At 35.9% G+C, this 20,068-nt stretch overlaps 2 protein-coding genes across 4 annotated transcripts in view; both read right to left on the reverse strand.

The window, feature by feature from the left end:
• Positions 1-542: 542 nt before the first annotated feature.
• Positions 543-16,330, reverse strand: tapt1a (transmembrane anterior posterior transformation 1a). Of its 2 annotated transcripts, XM_079892950.1 has the most exons (15): positions 16,110-16,330; positions 14,852-15,000; positions 11,991-12,109; positions 10,648-10,680; positions 6,812-6,974; positions 6,433-6,568; positions 5,993-6,090; positions 5,790-5,859; positions 4,637-4,717; positions 4,267-4,376; positions 4,046-4,105; positions 3,809-3,877; positions 3,547-3,623; positions 2,439-2,602; positions 543-2,326 (listed from the first exon to the last, which is right to left on the reverse strand). In XM_079892950.1, exons 1-15 carry the CDS (start codon positions 16,327-16,329, stop codon positions 2,082-2,084), a joined length of 1,794 nt encoding a protein of 597 aa, XP_079749076.1. In that variant the 5' UTR covers position 16,330; the 3' UTR covers positions 543-2,081. The 2 variants fall into 2 exon arrangements, with proteins under 2 accessions (XP_079749076.1, XP_079749077.1); XM_079892951.1 differs by lacking the exon at positions 10,648-10,680 and having other exon boundaries at positions 16,110-16,328.
• A 572-nt stretch (positions 16,331-16,902) lies between these two features.
• Positions 16,903-20,068, reverse strand: part of ldb2a (LIM domain binding 2a) — a 57,793-nt gene continuing 54,627 nt past the window's right edge. Inside the window, exon 9 of one of the 2 annotated variants that reach the window (XM_079892400.1) lies at positions 16,903-18,835. In XM_079892400.1, the coding sequence (XP_079748526.1) occupies positions 18,605-18,835 (231 nt within the window). In that variant the 3' untranslated portion in view covers positions 16,903-18,604. The remainder of the gene's footprint in view (positions 18,836-20,068) is intronic. The other variant, XM_079892401.1, reaches the window with a different exon arrangement.

Genomic DNA, 20,068 nt, shown 5'->3' on the forward strand with positions numbered 1-20,068 from the left:
GAAGAAACAATTCTTTTCCGACATGGCAAACAGTAAGATTACAGATTACCATGGTCGCATCAGTGGGCAAATACACTGGGTAGTCCAGCAAAATACTCTCATTAACACACATACTTTGAGATAAAATACTATTAAGGATATATATACTTGATAGATACTCAAGAGTAAAATTACAAGAGGATTTCTTTATTCTAAAGCCAAATGGCCATTGAGTTGCCTTAGAAACAACCTCCTGCTCTACCTCCTCCGCGCCCACTGTATGTCTAAGCGTCAAGTAGGTAAGTTGGTATCTGTAGATCATGATGGTGAAAGACAGGGAGGTTTGTGGTGGGTGTAAGGGAGGCGAACATTACCTCATGAACATCATGGAGATGCTGGCGGCGGATTTACTAGCTGTTCATTAGTCTGTGAATTCTGTAGGAGAGAAGGTCACAAAGAGGCAGATTACGGTCTCAGGCTGCCTGATACAGTTTAAACCAGAGCATAACATGGACTGACAAAACTAAAAGGTGAATAAAAACGTAACATACAAGAGAAAAATACACACTTTTCCTAATAAATTTATATAAAATTTCACCTAAAGACAACAAAACAATATGGACATAATATTGGACACCGAAATTCAAGAGATGACTGTCAAAAAAACAAAAGGCACATATTGCAAAACAACTTTTATTTGCCATCCCAAAAATGGCATTACATAAAAAGTTTAGTCGTCACCCTTTATGTATGAAACCACTTTTTAGCATTATGGTACATTTTAAAAACAATAAGGACAACAACCTGTGCAACCCTGTTCAGAATCTTTTCAAAAAATGGTCATCCAATATTTACAATGATAACAGAACAAAATACAATATACTGAAATGCAAATGACACACATTTCAAAACATGGCAGGAACGCTTCTATTAAGTTATTAAAAAACAGTTTCAGTCAAAAGTCAATGACGGAATATCCATTTCAAGTCACTTGGCTTTTGGTACCTCTGCACCACATGACTGTATACCGGAGGTAATTTCTAGACAGGCTGTACGGACTTAGATTGACATTCAACTTTTCTCATTGCTAAATCAACTTCTAAGCAACATTATAAAATAGTATAAACATGATATTGAACTATTAATTACTCTATAATACTTTACTTACATTTAAAACAACAAAATAATTATACCAAACAATATAGTCTCTCAGTATGTGATTGGTCACAGATGATTCTTCAAAATACATAATGTGCATTCAAAAAAAACCCTCCTATTTTATGTTACACTTCATATGAAACAGTTATTTGCTCTTTCATAGCTGGTGTTAACAGGTCAATATCATACTCATAAACAAAACAAAAATACTCTGTAGCGCTTAAGACAATATGGCAAATCAGTGCAAAGTTAAGTCTGCTGGATTGGCACCTTGTATATTATACAGAGCTAAATTATCAAGCAGCCTGGCGTTAGGCTAGGCAAACCTTCCCTTTCTTTTAAATTAACAATGAAAAAACACAGTAATGTATCTAACCAAATAACACCTTTACAACTTCTAAAACACATTTGGCAGACTGAACAAATCTAATGGCAGCATTATTGGCAAAGCCAAAAGTGTCAATATGTAGAAATGTATCTATTAATTTGAATCAGATGTGAATTAGTAAATGTTTTTTTAAGTGTTTAAAAATAAATACATAATTCATGTTTTTTAGTTTCTACTCAGACAAATTTTGAGTGGGAAGAGTCTAGTTTGTGAGACGTTCATGCCTCATTAATTGTTTAATATGTTCTGTCTCGGATAAAAATAGAGACAAACATGTCCTAGAGCAACATTTACTAGATTCTGTTCCATGTGATATGCCAGCCTGCCGAGGGTGAACAGATTCTTTGTTTTGATTTGAAATGCTTTACGCACTCGATCTGATTCCTTTAGTAGATATTCCACAGGAATAGAAGCAGATTCATTTTTCAGTTAGAGATAAATAGTAGCAACCTCTGAAGAACTCACTCGAAAGCCCCTCGCAATTATGTCAGACTCATACTCCTGAGTCTCCTCGACTTTCGTTCCTGAGCAGTTACTGTGGTGATGGGGTTAAAGTTCACCCGATTCGGTTGCCGCATATTGTGAAGCGGTCGATCTCCAACAGATCTTTATTTGTGGTTCTGTGTTTAAGTTCAGTAGATTGTGGTGTCTCGCTGCTGCTCTCCTCTGGTTTAGGGGGAGAATCTGGGGGCGGATCACTGGTCACCTCAGTTACAGGGGGTGGAGCCGGGGGAAAAGGCTTCGCTCTGGGGGGCGGCTGTTTGGTGATGGAGGTGGAGGGCCGCTGAACTTCAGGTTCAGCTAAAAACAGAGGTAAAGAAACAAATCAGAAAAGCAACATGATTCTTCTCCACACAAACATCATGTGTTCAGAACAGAACGACAGAATGTCTGAACAATAACTTGGTGTTACCTGAGGGTGGGGGAGATTTGGCAGGGTTGGCTTTCTTGGGAGTTTGCTTTGAGGTTTGAGCAGTCGGTCTTTCAAACAGCTTACCCTCCATGTTAGCTTCTTTCACATATCGACAGGACTTTCCCAGAATAACTATACTATTCAGTACTTTCAGTGTTATCAATCTGCAGAATCAGATCAAACAATTAAAAAGATTAAAGCTAAAACCTGCAACTACAAGCTTGTTTCAGGCAGACTACTCACAAAATATTGGCAAAATGTTACAAACTACTCCACAGAACAATTAGCGAAAGTAGCAGGTCAGACTACATTACAGCTCACCTCACTACATTAAGAAATGTTTTAGTAAAACTTAAAATACACTAACGTGTACACAAAAGTCTGAGGTCGGAAAGATTTTTGTTATGCTTTTGAAGTCTATTATGCTCACCATGGCTACATTTATTTAATAAAAAATACAGCAAGAAGAGTAATTTTGTGAAATATTACAATTTAAAATAAATGTCTATTTTAATATATTTTAACAATGTATTCATGTGATGGCAAATCTAATTTTTCAGCATCATTACTCCAGTCTTCAGTGTCACATGATCCTTCAGAAATCACTCTAATATGCTGAATTGGTGCTCAAGAAAAAAAAATCTTATTTTTATCAATGTTGAAAACAGATGTGCTGCTTAATATGTTTTGTGATAGCCATGGTACTTTTCTGTCAGCATTTTTTGAAATGGAAATCTTTTGAAATGTTAGGATGGTATTTACTATAAATTAGTATCAATTCAATGCATCCTGGCTGAATAAAAGTATTCATTTCTTTACATTACTGACCCCAAAATGTGAACAATAATGTATAAAAAAATACCCCTACTTTCACTACATGATTTGAAAACTACACTGGCACAACCACCTCTACTAAGAAATGTAGTTTGTATTTGTATTTGTTCTACTGCCCAAAACTGTTCTCAGAATCCGTTCACAGACTGTATGTTAAACTCAGCAGGAAAACAAAACAATCAAACACTAGGTCTGTCGATATTGGGTTGCACGGTGAGTTATGCAGTAAAAATCTAACATTATGTGATGCCTACTATTAGGTAATTGATTTTACCCAAGATAAAAGAGGAGCAGACAGACAGATGAGAGAGCGCCCTGGATCTTCACTGAGCTCATCACCACCCGAATCAACTGAAGGAGATGAAAACAAAACCGTATCCTCAGTATCAGTATCACATATCAGTAATATATAATTTGTTGTTTAATGTGTCATTTTACAGTTTGGAATAAGCATGTTAGTAATCTAACAACATGATACTCTATACTCTAAAATTCAAATAACAGGAGTAGCTAAACAAGTGAAAAGATTTTCTCACCAGTACAGCAAGAGGCAAGGGAATGAAGCCCATCCTTCTCGCCACTGAATCGCTGTAGTCTGTGTACGCCTGTCCGTGAATAAACCACATTTGTATTCTATTATTTTCTAACTTTTTTTGCCATTTTATGCTGTTTACAGATACTAGTGCTGTCAGATTTCTTTTTCAAATAAAGTATTTACAAATACATATGATTACATATTACATTCACAAATCAGACGATAAATGATCACTTACATTTTGTTGTCGACTGCTGACAAGTTCAAAGGCCAAGCTGGCTTTATATTCACTGTAGACCTAAAGAACATGATGGAAATGAAAAGTTAATATGTGGTGCCTGTGTTTGTGTATATTCTAGTGCAATTTATGGCCCTGTCTAGAATGGCACACTTGATATGTACTTGTGGTCTTGAAATCGATTATCTTTGAAAAACAAATTACAAATCTGTGGCTCTCACATCAGCTGTGATGTCATTGAATTTTGTGATGAAGGCATGCTTGACGACGTCAACCGCAATTTCAGACAAGATTACCATGAAGACATCAGGAAGCAGAACCCAGAGGTGATCTGCAAGCAATATTAAAACTATTAACAGATTAACCAAGCATTTTTGAAATAGTAGGTTAAGTAAGTATAACAGTCATTATGAATCTGCCTGGATCTGCCTCATAAAGATGCCAAGGATCCAAAAGCTTCATTCTGGCACTACAATAAACCAACTACTAGACTAAAAAGAAAATAGATTCTACTTTAAAAATGTCTGCCTTTTAGAATCCAGAATAGTTTTAATCTTAAGAGCTTTAATAATTAAGAGTCATAATCGAGACCTGAGTTCCATGAAAACTGCTCCATGTTTCTCAGGCACACGATGAGGAGCAATATGTAATTGGTGAACCGTTCCTTGATATCTGTAAGACAGAAATATAAACCCAACACATGAGCAACAATGTCTGCACATCTTATACAGTATATTCTCAAAGCCACTCTCTCTGCAAAATGTGAGGGGAAACCACGGTCAATAAATAAAGCTTTTAGATTGTAGGACTTCAAAGGATGGTAATCCGTACGACGCATGCAGATTGTGTATGAACAGTAACTTGAGGATTTCTTCCATCACAAAGACTTAAATGGACGACCACAAGGCTTAGTGGCCATTTGAAGGTGGGGAGAGAGTAAACAGCAGAAGGCAGAATAGGTGCTGATTACAGTATTCATAAAAGGATGGGCTCTGTAGGAAAGAGGACCTCAAACGCACCACAGCCTGTCAGCATCCAACAGAGCGTTATCAGAAAGCTCTTGTGAGCTTTGATTAGCATTTCAAAAAGATGCTATCATGTTTCTGAGTAAGCCCACACACAACTTCACCTGCTTGTCGATCAAAGAGTCTCTAAGTGATTATAATAATGTACAGCTTGGTAGTAATTTTGAATAAGCACAACTGACGCACACTGCTGTAATATTTCCTGACTGTGTATAATCTACATTAAAACCATGTGTTGCACAAACAAAAAGGGTATGACCATTATTTATTGGACATTTTGCATGGTTATAACAAAATATTCTTTGCAGCAAATTAAATAGCATGGTACATGAACATAATAAATCAATTTCAGCCATTTGACCAGTAATCATTTTCATATGATCCTTGAAATCATTCTAATATGCTGATTTGGTGCTCAAGAAACCTTTCTTCTTATAACCTATATTGGTTAATATAACTAATATTTTTGTCGAAACATGGAAACTGACACACATTTGTTTTTCTATGATGAATAGAATGTTCAAAAGAACAACATTTATTCAAAATGGAAAATGCTTGTAGCATTATTAATGTCTTTACTGTCACTTTTGATTAACTTAATGCACCCTTGCCAAATAAGAAAAATAACACTCTTATTAATCAAGGGTGCATTAAGTTGATATAAGGCAACAGAGTGTGTGTATATATATATATATATATAACTTGGTTTTAAGACTCACCGCTGTTAGACATCTGAAAGAGGTTGTTCTTCTCAAACTTCTTAAACACACTTCCCTTGATTTCCACAAACTGAAACATGAACACATGCCTGTAAAAACCATGATTACAAAATTCTAAATGTATATAGTGACAATAGTTCTTGAACTGAGATTTAAAGATTCTGCCGTTTGCAGAATGAGTTTGTGTGTGTGTGTACACTTACGTTGTTAGACATCATAATTGTGAGCAGAGATTTATTATGCGAGTTGAAGGCCACATTTAAAGTAGAGGCCTGGACCATGATGAGGATGGAATGCAGAACTGAGACAAATATTCACTGAGGAAAACAATTATATTGAACTACTTTTGTCATGGATATTACGTTATGGTGCTACAAGTTGCAGTATATTGGAATCAGATTCAACAGAATATTATTTATATCAGAATCTTGAAAGCTCAGACAGGACATTCTGTTTTGATAAGAAATATGACTAGGGTTTGTGGAAATTACACCACACCTCTTTCAACATTAATATAGAATTAAAGAATAATGATACCTATACTAAATTATGACACATCATGAAAAATTTGATCAAATGGGTTCTAATATGCATTATCAAAATTGTCTCAAGTATCCTAAGCACTGTAGACTAAAAAGGATACAGACATAGAAGACAGCCATGAAAAAATGAGGGATGACTCCAATGTGGGCTCTCTTCCGTGACTTTGGCTCAGTGGCCGTCCAGTAGAGAGCGTCCAGAATGTCTTGCCCAAAAGAAGAGAATAGACGGTCTGCCACCTGAGAGATGAAATGACACAGATATTTAAAAGAATAGTTCACTCAAAAATGAAAATGTGATTAATTACAGACCCTGATGTCGTTCCAAAGCTGTATGCTGCTTTTTGCTATATATATAAATGCTGCGAGAAAATTTGTTCATGTGTTTAGAATTCAGGTTTGAAACGAACCAAGTGTGGATAGAGTTTTCATTTTTGGGTGAACAATTTCTTAATAACATGATCCAAAAGAGCAGCTCGATACCTCCAGCATGTTGTAGATGATGTAGAGTTTGATGACTGACTGGCCGCGGATCAGGTGGTACATCATAGCATAGTCGACATAGTGCATCATGGAGTAACAAAGCACCATGATTAAACCTTTCAGCAGGTCACACACCTGAGCCGGCTGCAGGAACCGAGAGCCACTGGTAAAAACAAACACACACAGCAGAAGTGTATTAAACAGGCCTGGGAGTCAGAACAAACTGCAGAGAAAGCTTACTGAATACATTAATTATAAATAAAACTTATGAGTTTACAAAATGAGGCCAAAAGCAATGATTACACACTAACACCACCGCAATGAAGAAAAGCTTTGGCTTTCTTTCAAATTAGAGAAACACACAGATGGGCATTTCTTCAACTACAGTCCAGGGAATAACACTCTTGAATGTCACATCAAAATGAAAATGGCTTCATCATTATTTGCATTATAACGTCCAAGACATAGATTTAAATAATTAAATATGAAAACCTATTTGAATTTTTACAACGATAATGATGCAAACACATGAAATATTCAACGATTAGTGTGTGAAAAGGATTTACATGATTGTTTTTCTGTGCATCTTGAAAACAAATTAGCAGAGTTTGAAAAGTGTGTTTAAAATGAGTTAATAAACATCACAAGGTCGAAAGTGACAGTAGTTGGAGAAACTCCCAGATGGAAAAAAACATCAAGGAACAACTCAAAACCCATGCAGATGTCTGATGTATGGTCTTCATGTACAGACAATGAGAAAATATAACAAATATAACATCGGTTTACACTGACGTCTATCACACCTTGCTTAGTTCACACAGTTAAGACACTTTCAGCAGTAGACAAATGAACAGAAGGTATCCGATTTATTTGAGGAGCAGAGCAGCGATTTAGAGGTGTGCAGAGATCCTGCAACCAGGGTGTGGGAAGGAGAATAAAAAAGGAAAAACTTGACAGATTTTTCATTTTCACTTGAGGCATCACACTCCCACTCACGAGGATGAATCTACATAATAATCCTAAGGAAAACGGCAAGACTGAGAACTAGCAACAGAAAGCTAAGGAATATATACGTATATGTTTTTGATAGAAGTCCCTTATGCTCACCAAGGAAGCATTTATTTGATCAAAATGAAATTTTAATACAATTTAAAATGACTATTTTCTATTTAAATATATTTTATAATGTAATGTATTCCTGTGACGGCAAAGCTGAACTTTCAGCATAATTACTCCAGTCTTCAGTGTTACATGATCCTTCAGAAATCATTCTAATATGATAGGAAAAACTTTTTTTTTTTGTGGAACTTTTATTTTATTTTAAAACTTCATATTATTAATGTTAAAAATAGTTGTGTGGCTTAATATTGTTGTGAAAACAGTGATACATATTTTTCAGGTTTCTTTATATAAAATTCAAAAGAACAGCATTTATTTGAAATAGAAATATTTTGTAACATCTTTACTGTCACTTCTGTTTAAAGTCCCCCTGTGGTGAAAATCAAGCTTTTAATGTTGTTTATCTGTCTATGTGGTATTTTTAATATGCTTTAAGACAAGCCATCAACACCATTACATACTGAGTATTTTCTCCTTAAAACTGCAGTGAACCAAAGACAGTTTAAAAAACGCGATTTGTAATCACTGGTGTTTCTGATGTCACAAACTACCTTGTAACCAATCATGTCTACGTGTGATCGTCAAAGAGTGGATCTCGGAACTGGTGTGAGTGAGTGGAGGCGGGGCTAATTTGTATATTTATTGAACCACGTATACTAATTGAGGCAAGGGTGCAGAGTTACATTCAAGCTATTTTAAGCATGAAGAATTTTTGGTCCCACTTTATATCAAGTGGCTTTAAGTACTATATACTTACATTGAAAATTAATAATTTGATACAATGGACTTATTGTGTACATACATGTTTTTACATTGTACTTATATTTTGGAAATACCTCCATTTAATTACAGATTTAATTAATGTATGTAATTACATTTGTAATTACACTGTTGACTCTTCCCTCACACCTTAACCCACCCTTAAACCAACCCATACCACCAAACCTGTCCCTAACCTTACCCGTATAACACCTCAACAGCAGCTAAAGTGTTTTACAATACAACATGAACACAATAAATACATTGTACTTATATTTGATGTAAGTACGTAGTACTTAAAGCCACTTAATATAAAGTGGGACCGAATTTCTTTTCAAAGAAAAAACGTTTAAATTAGTCATTTTGGTGATCAAAGATGAGTTTTAAGGGATACAATTATTGACTACAGGGGGACTTTAAAGCATCCTTGTTAAATATTATATTTAATATTTGTAATATTATCTGCTGATAATGTTAATTATTTTTATTTATATATATATATATTTAAATGACAAAGCAGAATTTCTTTACTTTCTGAGTATAACTTCAACTCAAATACTACATTACCAAAATACATAAGAGAAATTACATTTGCCACTACAATAAACAATATGTAAGGGATAATGTAGAGCGAGGCGGTTGTTATAGCGAATACAACCCCAACAGGCTGATCGGGAAACCGACGCGAAGCTACCCACCAAATAAATCAATAATTTGACACAAAATATTGATTTAAAAAGGAGTTTATTGATTTAAAAACGATTGTATTGCTTCCGCTAAAGAAAATAGTCCGTTCCATCTCTACGGTTAGAATCCTGCGTCCAAAGCAACGCTCTGTTTTTCATGGCAACGGTGTGTTATACTTCGCATTCTACATTGGAATTCAACCAAGCCATGTAATAAAATGAAATAGCACAAATAAACTTCTTTCTGTCTTTAAAATATTTACATTTTTACACAAGAAACTCATAGAAAGTATTCAAATGGGTGACAGCTGGGATATGAAATCTGTCTCTATGTAAGCAAAGACTGCGCACATACTGATATTAGCCTTTTATCTGCGAGAGCTTCTGCTTGTGCTACAGTGCCAGGCTTAAGTGTAAGAAGGCGTTTCTATCCTAGAATAATGTTGAGGTAATGAGATGCAGAATTTTAATGTTGAATGGTGCAAATGAACAGTAACATCTCAAAGGCTACTGAAAGGTCTCATCCCTTGTGAAGGATCCTAAAAGTAGCAGTAAATTTAATCAAGATCTTACCAAAACAGGAGTGTGACTTGTAAGCTCTTCAATTATATTTAAATAGAAATATTTTTTAACAATCTCCTAGTGCTGGAGATATGACCGTGAGGTATTAATACAATCTTAAAGCGTAGTTATAGATCTGAGGATCCAGTTAAACCTCTTTGCTGTTTGATAAAGCAAAGGGAAAAGCTGCTATGACTCGAGAGATCGTCACCAAATGCACCAGAGAGAGGAAAAAACACATTTTAACAGTATAAACCAGCCTATAGTGGATTGCTGATCTTAGGTGGCCACCAAGTTAGTCTAGCTTGTTGGTTATGGCAGGTGGTTAGACAACAAGATAAACCAGCTTAAACTAAATAACTAAATTTACCAAACTATATTTTCAGTTAGGATGGCATGTAGCACTTCAATGTCGTCCAGGTGCCAGACACACACTCAAGTCACACTCTACAGAAATGAAACACAACCACTGCCAGACTAGACACTTAACAGTTCAAAAACCACTTCACTTGCCAGCAGCTGACATTTAAAATTAAAATGACTGCACCATCATATCGTAAGCTAAACCATTCAATGAAGAGAGTTATCATGGGCAGTGACATATACACCGTACCAGGCTGGCAAATGCTACAGTGACATGCTCGTTATGTAAAAAACATGGATCAAACAGAATGAAGAATGGGTCACAGTCGGTGAAGGCAGGCGTCCTACCTGCTCCGTCTGCAATAAGGGCAAACGTTAGCGCTGAAGGGAGGAGGGAGAGGCACACATTAGGCACTTTAGCGCACTCTGATATGAGGAAATGTCAATACACAATTGTTCATTATGAACATGGCATTATCAAAGCACAATGAGAAGAGAGCAAGATTTGGGGCTTCATTTATAAAATATTGCGTAGAAACTGTCCTACACATCTTACGATCATTCCTCCAATGTGCGTACATGTGATTCAGGGAACGAACATACGCAAAAAAAACGTGTCACAATCTGATTCTGAAATTATTCACAATGCTTCTAACAACTTTTATGTGCAGTTGCAAATATTTTCCAAGTAAAGGTGGGTCAATGCTAAATACACTAATTTCATGTGTCTTGTTGTTTGAAGACACTTGGCTTCACTGCATTTATGATACTGTCCTTTATGATTGTTGTTTGTCAGATTGTAAAATGTGACACTCCTTAATTTACCTGTGAAATTGAAATGCTAATGTTAGCAATGTTTTTCCACAGACGAAACTCTAGCTTAAAAGATTATAAAGATGTGCATATGGGTTATAACTTGTGGCAAGAGATGTGTATGCGTACATGTCAAATGGAGTATACCGTGAAAGGATATGTGTACAACTGTACATAAGTATACTTTGATACATATTACTACTTTAAGCTACTAAAATGCACCTTTAGGGGTAGGCAAGGAACAAAGTTGTAATTTTAAGGGTACTGCCCCATTGACAAGCTGTTTTTGCACATTTTTTTGACAGTGTACTGTTCAAAAGTTTGCTTTGTTTTTTAAAGAAACACTTTTATTCAGCAAGGAAGCATTCAAATGATCAAAAGTGACAGTAAATACATTTATAATGTTACAAAAGACGCTGTTCGTTTGAACTTTCTATTAATCAAAGAACCCTAAAAGCGTATGAGAGTTTCCACAAAAATATTATGCAGCACAACGTTTTCAACATTGATAATAATGAGAAATGTTTCTTGAGCACCAAATCAGCATATTAGAATGATTTCTGAAGACACTGAATCCTGGAGTAATGATGCTAAAAATTCAGTCGAACCATGTGTATGGGGGTGGGGCTTCATAAATTATAAACTTCATAAATTCATAAATTACATTTTTATATATATATATTTAAATATAAAACAGTTATTTTAAATTGTAATAATATTTTACTGTATGTTTGATCATATAAATGCAGCCTTGGTGAGCATAAGACTTTCAAAACCATAAAAAAATCTTACCAACCTCACACTTTTAATGGCAGTATATCTTTTTGAAGATAAATGAGTTTTGTATGTGTGTGTGTGTGTGTGTGTGTGTGTGTTACCCAAGGCCGCAGCAAGGTATCGTCAACACCCTCAGGAAGGCCAGTAGAGTTCTCAGGGGTAGCAGAGTGAACACGTACAGAAAGGCATCCAGACACAGGCAGACCCCGAAGATCATCAACTGTAGGAAGACACAAACAGAGCTGTTAGCACATGCACTCGCATATGCAATATGCAAACCAGAAATCCATTTGTTTAGTCGCATTCGGTCATGTTATACAGAAACCGCACTGACATCATACTGAGAAACCCCTTGGCCCTGAATCCTGATGCGTTACATGCTTGAGCGCACCGAGGCGTGTAATGTGTTGAAGGAGGCTTTGAATATGTCTGCCAGCACTCCGTAACCTTAAAATATTTTTCATCTTCAGAAGGCACTCCTTCGTTTCAGAGAACGACCATTAAGAACGAATTAAAACGTTAACATACACCACAAACAACTGGCTCTTTAAAGTCTGAGTGCGAATCCTGAGGGACAGTTTTTACCAGCAGCAATAAAATAAGGAGTGCCTGTTGGGAGATGAACACAGACCACTAGAACCCTCTCAAAAAAAGGCAACAAAAATAAAAGGCCAATACTTTTACAGACCTCTCAATAAAACTACATATCCTTTATATGTCAGAATTTGTAATTACATTTACGGTTTCTCTAAAAAAAAAATTTAAAAAAGCAAATAAATAAAAATAAAATATTTTTATTTATATATATTTTGCAATAATAACGTGAACTAATACAGTTATGTAGCTCGGTAATCACTACAAATTTATAGACAAACAAATTATTAAAATAAAAAAGTAAAATATTTTTCATTACATTACATTGAAAGTAATACTTTTATTCAGCAAGATGCATTCAATTGATCAAAAAGTGGCAGTAACAACATTTATAATGTTACAAAAGATTTCAATTTCTTTTGATCTTTCTATTTATTATAATCCTCCTAAGAATCCTAAAAAACAAATGTATCAGAAAATATATTAAGCAGCACAAATGTTTTCAACATTGATAATAATGAGATTTCTTCAGAACCAAATCAGGATATTAGAATGATTTCTAAAAGATCATGTGACACTAAAGACTGGAGTAATGATGCTGAAAATTCACTATTTTACAGTATTTTTTTTAGGAAATAAATGCAGTCTTGATGAGCGTAGGACACTTTTTACAAAAACATATAAAAGTCTTATTGAGTGTTGGAACGGTAGTGTAAATATATGACAACATTTTTGACAAAACTTCAGCTGTCATTAATAAAATCTCGAAATCCACTGTTGAAGTTTGCAAAGCATAAAAACATGGGCCACACTTTAGACTTTAGATTAGGGTCTAATTCGCACTCATTCTTCAATAAACTCCTAATTACTGCTTATTAATAGTTAGTAAGGTAGTTGTTAAGTTTATGGTATTGGGTAGGATTAAGGGATGTAGAATATGGTCATAGAATTAGGCATTAATATGTGCTTTATAAGTACTAATAAATAGCCAATATCCCAGTAATATACATGCTAATAAGCAACTAGTTAATAGTGAGAATTGGACCCTAAACTAAAGTGTTACCAAACATGTTGGGTAAACTAAAGTGGCATCAAAATACTGGTCAATACGGTCAAGTGACAGTTTCATCAACCAGGGCCCATCAGCCATCTTTATAGTTGAGCCCTGCGAGATGATGGAAGCATCAGCCTTACCTGCTCAGAGAAAACACACTGGCAGACAGCAATCATTCTGAATGAAGGTGGATATCTATTACGCAGCTGACATTGACCGAGTGGATGTTAGTTCCAGAAAAGCCTGTAAAAGCGTGGCACACGAGAAGCAGCAAAGCTGGTTTTGGGTTGTATTGTCTTCAGTCTGTCTGTACTGACCAGGAATCAGTAGTTCCAGATCTAGCCTCTCATCTGTGCACTGGAAACATAATGAACAATCTATTTCCAGGTGAGCACTTGACTGTCGTCTCACTGGTGTTTGGAGAGTTTGCTGAGCTCTTTCTAGGGTTTGAGGGGCGGTGCGACTTCAGGGTCACAGAGCCGTCTTTGTGTGCACATACCTCAGCTGTCAACATAACACACAAACCTGAGTAGTGCGAGTGTGATCCTGAGGTCTTGAGGTGAATGGAAAAATGCTATGAGAAAATACGAAATCTGACATACAGTACACTATATGAATCATTACCATAAGGCTAATAAAATAAATGTATTTGACCATCCTTCAAGGGTGATTGATTTCTTATTGATTAATGAAATTCTGTCAGTAATCAATCACCCTCATGTCGTTCCAAAACCATAAGACCTTCGTTCATCTTCAGAACACAAATTAAGATATTTTTTGATGTAATCTGAAGGCTTTCTGTCCCTCCATTGACAGCAACGTCAATGCAACTTTCAAGGCCCAAACTAACCCTTTCAATAACTCAATATCTGTTTTCAATAGCTCAATATCTCCATCTGGTGGCAATAAACACTTTTATTGTGAGAAAAATTATCTTCAGAAAATTTGGACTGAACCGCTCAATTCATATGGATTAGTTTTACAATCTCTTTATGAACTTTTTGAAGTGTCAAAGATATAAAAAATACCTTCATTTGTGTTCCGAAGATGAACGAAAGACTTACGGGATTGGAACGACGCAAGGGTGAGTAAATGACGACAGAATTTTCATTTTTTGGGTGAACAAACCCTTTAAATATTTGGAAAAGTATCAATGCATGAAATACATGTGTTGTATTGTATTCGTATTTGAAAATGCAGCCATTTGTCCTCGGAGTTACTCAATTCACATGGGTCACACTTCAGAATCGTTACCATGCTGAGGTGTTCCTTTAGGTTCCACCTCAAAAGAAAGAAAAGAATTGTGGGACCCACCCTCTCCAGCTCTCTGGGGATCCTCATGCAGGTGTACACCCTTTCCCTCCGCTCTGTGTACTTGGCCTCGTTGTGCTCCAGGAAGTAGCCCCTGGTCAGCTCGGCACACATGAACCTCAACAGAGACGGCTCGTCAGAGTCATCCAGGTCTGGGGGTACAGAGGAAATAAGGGGTTCAATGCTATTAAATTAAAGGCTTAACATTTAAAATGGTGATCAACATTTCAGCATTTCTGCAAAAATCGCAAAATTACAAACATAACATATGCATAACAGACAAAATAATTATTCCAATGAACTAGAAAGTGGTAAAAGAAAAATAATAGTGATAGCAAGGCTAACCAGACATTTTGACATTTTCGGCATCTGAAAAGTGCAAAGTCTGATGACAGCCTTCTCAACAGATAATAGACATTCTTTTATATCTATTTAGTAATGTCAATGCTCATGTTAACTTAAAATACAAGCTTACTGAACTACACAAGTAAAAACATTATTTGAATTTAAGAAAGCGCACACAACATTTTTCCCCCCTCATAAGTTCAAGTCCCGAAGCTGGTTTCCTCATGTTAAGATGAGTTTGCACCCCTGATATTTCCTGCAACATTAGGCTACATATGCTGCATTTGAAAAGTAACTACCGGTAGTTGCAATGCAATGATTTAAGTTGTAACATCAGATACTTGTAAACAGATTTAGGGGGAATGATTTTAAGATGCCCAAAATCACAACGGGCATTTATGTATACCCCTAGATAGATAAAAAAAATAAAAAAATAAAAAGTCCAATTTCTCCACTCATTGCAGTACTTATCTTCTTTAGTCTTTATAGCAAATACATATCCTCTAAATAGGGCACAGCTAGAGGAGACCCTCGGTCAGCTTTTAAGTGCATATTTCTCTCTGGGACTGTTTCTAACACCATGTTTACTTTGGAACAGAACTAGACAGGCTGTTTAAGAGAAATTATTCAAAGACCTCAAATGACCCACTCAGGCTTCCCATGAGCACTTTAGACACAGAGACTAGAAAAGTTGATATCTGAATGAATGCAACAACATATCTGCCTTCTGTAAACATTAAATTAACACAATTTAGAACTGGTTTCAGTGACTGCTTAGTATTCACCTAAACATTATTGTAAACACTTTAGATGTGACCACATTAAAAGACTGGTATATCCATTTAGTATAATCAGATAAACTAAAGCCACGTTGGAAGCAAAAGGCGAAGGTCAGTTGACAGATGCTCAAGCTCACCTGAGTGCTCGTGCTGCTCGTCTTTAACGGCGGGTTTCTCGTAAAATCCGATAGTTTCCGTCATTTTCGCCGCCGACCCAGATACGTTTGCCCTCCTCGATATCGCTGCATCACCCCAGGAACATTTGACCCTTTTGTGATCGTCATTTTCGGAATCTTTTTCGTCTGACGTCCCGACACCCAGCGAATCCGCCATCTTCGCTGTGGCGTCATCACACATTGTGCACACGTGATATTGATAAACAGTGCAAAAAAAAAAAAAAAAAATTTTTTTTTTTTTTTTTTGATAAACAGTGCACAATTGTGATCATATAAAAGTATGCAGAATAAGCACGTTATAGAAATATCACAGAAGTTGCAATAGAAATTATAGCACACAAATAATTTATATATACTTAACTCTAAGTAGTTTCCCCCCAAAAAATAAATGTAATTTATTTACTGAAAAAGGATACATTTTAAAAATTGAAATGTATATATATTAAAACATTTATAAATATACAATATAATACAAGCTGGAACATAATGCATTTTTAAGTAAAAATGTTTTACTGCGTGCTCAGTGTGTGATATTGAACACAGGGTGGCGCTATTGAGACTTTCTTGAGACTCTACAAGAGGAAGAACGAAGAGTGGAGATCAGGAACTCAGGAAGATTGTAGTCACAAACATAAATACTTCGACGAGAGATGTGCAGCGGTATTCCATAAGTCAGGCCAGAGCAACACACACACACATAGAGCTTAGAAGTGTGGGACAAAGTAAACCTTGAGTAAGAGGGGGCAGAAATATTGATGCAAAACGTTTTGTAAGCACAATTTATTGGCACACAAAATGGCAAAGCATACATAGAAGAGTTTTGGATATGACACAAAAAACACCTCTGCTAAATATTTTACAAACTGTGCAGAGTTTCAATAATACAAGGATAAAACGGTGGGTGGCAGATATTGTGTCTTGTCATTTTGTTGGTTTTGGAATTATCTCAGGCTTTGAGAATATTCAGGAAATAAGCTTTGTAATAAAGTACAGAAACAAAGAAACTAATTAAAAAAAGAAATATTTGGCTCTTTGTCATCATAATCATCATCATCCTTTCAATCATTAAAGCACACTGTAACTTTTATAGGGACTTAAAAATCCAATGTACAGTATATGGAAAAAGGTGCGTGTATCTAGCTACATAAATTACATAAAGCTGTATAAACATGATCACATAACTTGCTGAAAGGGCATTGCATTTTTTAGAATGATGATTTTCAGATAAAAGGGCTGTTTTCATACATATTAAAAGCAGTGTGAAGCTTGCCATAATGAATGTTATTTCAACTCATTTAAAGCTAATGAACAGAATATTTGTGGATCTGTATTTAACATTCTCATTTCTCAGTATGGTGTTCATTCCTGAGTATGAAATCCATCATATAAAAAAAAAAAAAAAAAAGTCAAATAATTCGTAAATGTCACAACAGCTGTCGTTTACATCAAGGTCTGTCGACTTCAATGACATCAGATGAAGCAGAATGCATTTTTACTGTCAAAGTCAAAACCCTGGTTACTGTGCTTTCAAACTGATAACCAAAGTCCAGCATGACCTCAAAAGTCTGGCAATAAACATGTTACAGATTTCAAAATGTCATGCAGAAACATAACGTATTCCATTTTGAAATTAAGTCAATATTGGGAGAGAGACGAAAGATGGACAAATATGCTTTTCATATGTGCCTGCCTGTCAAAAAAGTAACTCCTAATCTTGATGGTACAGTACGAGGAGAACACATAATAGTCACAAATTAATAAAATAACACATTGACTCTGAAATCAAATAGGAATATTTGAATTAAAGTACAATCTGTAAATGGTAACTGCCAACGTTTTTTCTTCTATACAAGCTGTCTTTGTTAATACAGTCTGTTGTGTTGAAGAAATGCTTGGCGGTTCACTTTTAATTGAAAGCAGAGGGAAGAAGACAATAGCCAAACCAATTTCCAATAAAAATGCAAATGTTCAGGGATTGGTCTCGGTGGATGCCTCTGCAGTTCCAGTCTTCAGTTAGAGGACAGCCAACATGACCATCTCTTCAGCATTGGTTGACGTTGAGTGTGGTTGCCAACTGAAGTCATTACGGAGATGTGTGATGAACTGCGAGACAGACGGTAGTTTTTATTTTTACATTGATTATTGGGCTAAAGTTGTCCCAAATTCAGGTCTCTGTTAATTCAGACCTCATTCAGCCTTAATAAAGTCAAGTTCCTCCAAGAGTCACGTTTCTTGCGCTGCTTTGTAGCCTAGCTAGATGATTTAAAAAAAATCCAGTGAGCAAATATTGCTGCCAAAGTTTGGTCAGTGAAGTTCCTAAATGTTACCCAAAATACGGAGTGGAACCATCAGTAACACCATGACATGGGATTTACATCATCGAGGGTAAAAAGTGAGGTCAGAGAGAGAGAGTGCGCCGCCCTGGTGGTTTAACGGGACATTGCGCATGTTGTCTCCTACTGAGAGGGCTGCGAGGCCGTACTCTCGGGCTTGCTGTCCTGCCCTGTGGGCGGCTTGCTGTTCCAGGGACTGTTGTTGCCGAGTGCCGGCGAGCTCGTGAAGTCGTCGTCATCGTCCAGACCGTTGGTGGCGTCGTATTGTGTGTTTTCTAGCCGCGTGATCAGACGCTCGTCCTCATCGCCAAACTCCCCGCCCATCAGAGTGGGCTCACCTACCACCATCACATCCTGCAATAAATACAGTGACACAGTCAAAAAAAACTAACAAAAGAACAACAATATTAAAGACAAGTTTCATACTTGTGAAGAAACTTTGGGTACAGATGAAGAGCAATCTATCTGTAACAGAAACGAGATCAACACTACCAATGTTGGACGGTGACCAGTAATCCCTAATAAAATAAAATGTTTAATCTAGGGTTGGGAAATATACATATTTATATACATTATTAGTAACATTATATTTAAAAAAGAATGTATTAAATATGGTATATTAAACATATATTCAATGAAATATATAAAGATTAGATGAGATTAATTAGTTACAACCTTTTTAAATTGTATTTTAATGTGCTAAAATAATGTGTGTGTGTGCGCATGTGTGTGTGTATACATTATATATATATATATATATATATATATATATATAAATGCAAATAAAATGTATACAATATACAAACATTATTTAAAAATATATTAAATATACAGACATGATTAATTGCAATCAATTGTGTGATAGTTACAATTTTTAAGCCATTCACAGCTTGACAATATCAGACCTTTGTTTTAGTGCAGCACAAGTCTTCTGTTCTTTCCTCTCTGAATTCTCAGGCTCAACTGATCAGTTAACTGGAGCACACGCTTCGTTGATCGTGTGTCGACACGCTGCAGCACGGGAGCTCTTTATCTCTACCTGTCTGCCTCTGTCTATTCCTCTAGCTCCCATTCTGAGTCTATGTATGATTGCCCACCATCTCATATTGAAGGGGACAGAATATTAGATCCATATGGGACAGAACCACATCAGCATACGGAAGTTTAGGAGCCCCACAATCCACATGAGTGAGCAAACACAAATGAGACACACGGATGGAAACTCAAACAATATTTGCCTTATAGGTAAGAGAGAGAGTTCAACAGATTATTTGAGTCCCAGCATTAGCATCGGGGAAGTGAATTTGCATTTAGCGTGGTTATAGTAGACTGCATTCATATCCGTTTTGCTGAGATGCATTAATGTGGGCAAATATAAATGACATGTGCATTTATAATCAGACATCAATCAGTCAAAATGCAAAGTGACTAACCGTAAATTTAGGCTGACCAAATTACTGCTACAAGAAGAAAAAATGCACATGGAAATAAATGAGTACAAATATATTTTTAGCACTTTTATTTGTTATCTTTTTGCACGTTGTACTGTTAATCAGAATGTTCTGATGAAATGCAGAGAAACCTAGT

The sequence above is a fragment of the Squalius cephalus genome (genome assembly GCF_949319135.1).
Source record: "Squalius cephalus genome assembly, chromosome: 14".
Lineage (NCBI taxonomy): Eukaryota > Metazoa > Chordata > Actinopteri > Cypriniformes > Leuciscidae > Squalius > Squalius cephalus.

Excerpts from the sequence above, each read along its gene's own strand:
- tapt1a (XM_079892950.1), bottom strand. The coding sequence starts at position 16,329 with ATGTGTGATGACGCCACAGCGAAGATGGCGGATTCGCTGGGTGTCGGG. Across the intron at positions 12,110-14,851 it reads TCCCCAGAGAGCTGGAGAGG|TTGATGATCTTCGGGGTCTG; the intron begins GTGGGTCCCACA and ends GTCTTCCTACAG. Across the intron at positions 3,624-3,808 it reads CCTTGCCTCTTGCTGTACTG|TTGATTCGGGTGGTGATGAG; the intron begins GTGAGAAAATCT and ends CATCTCCTTCAG.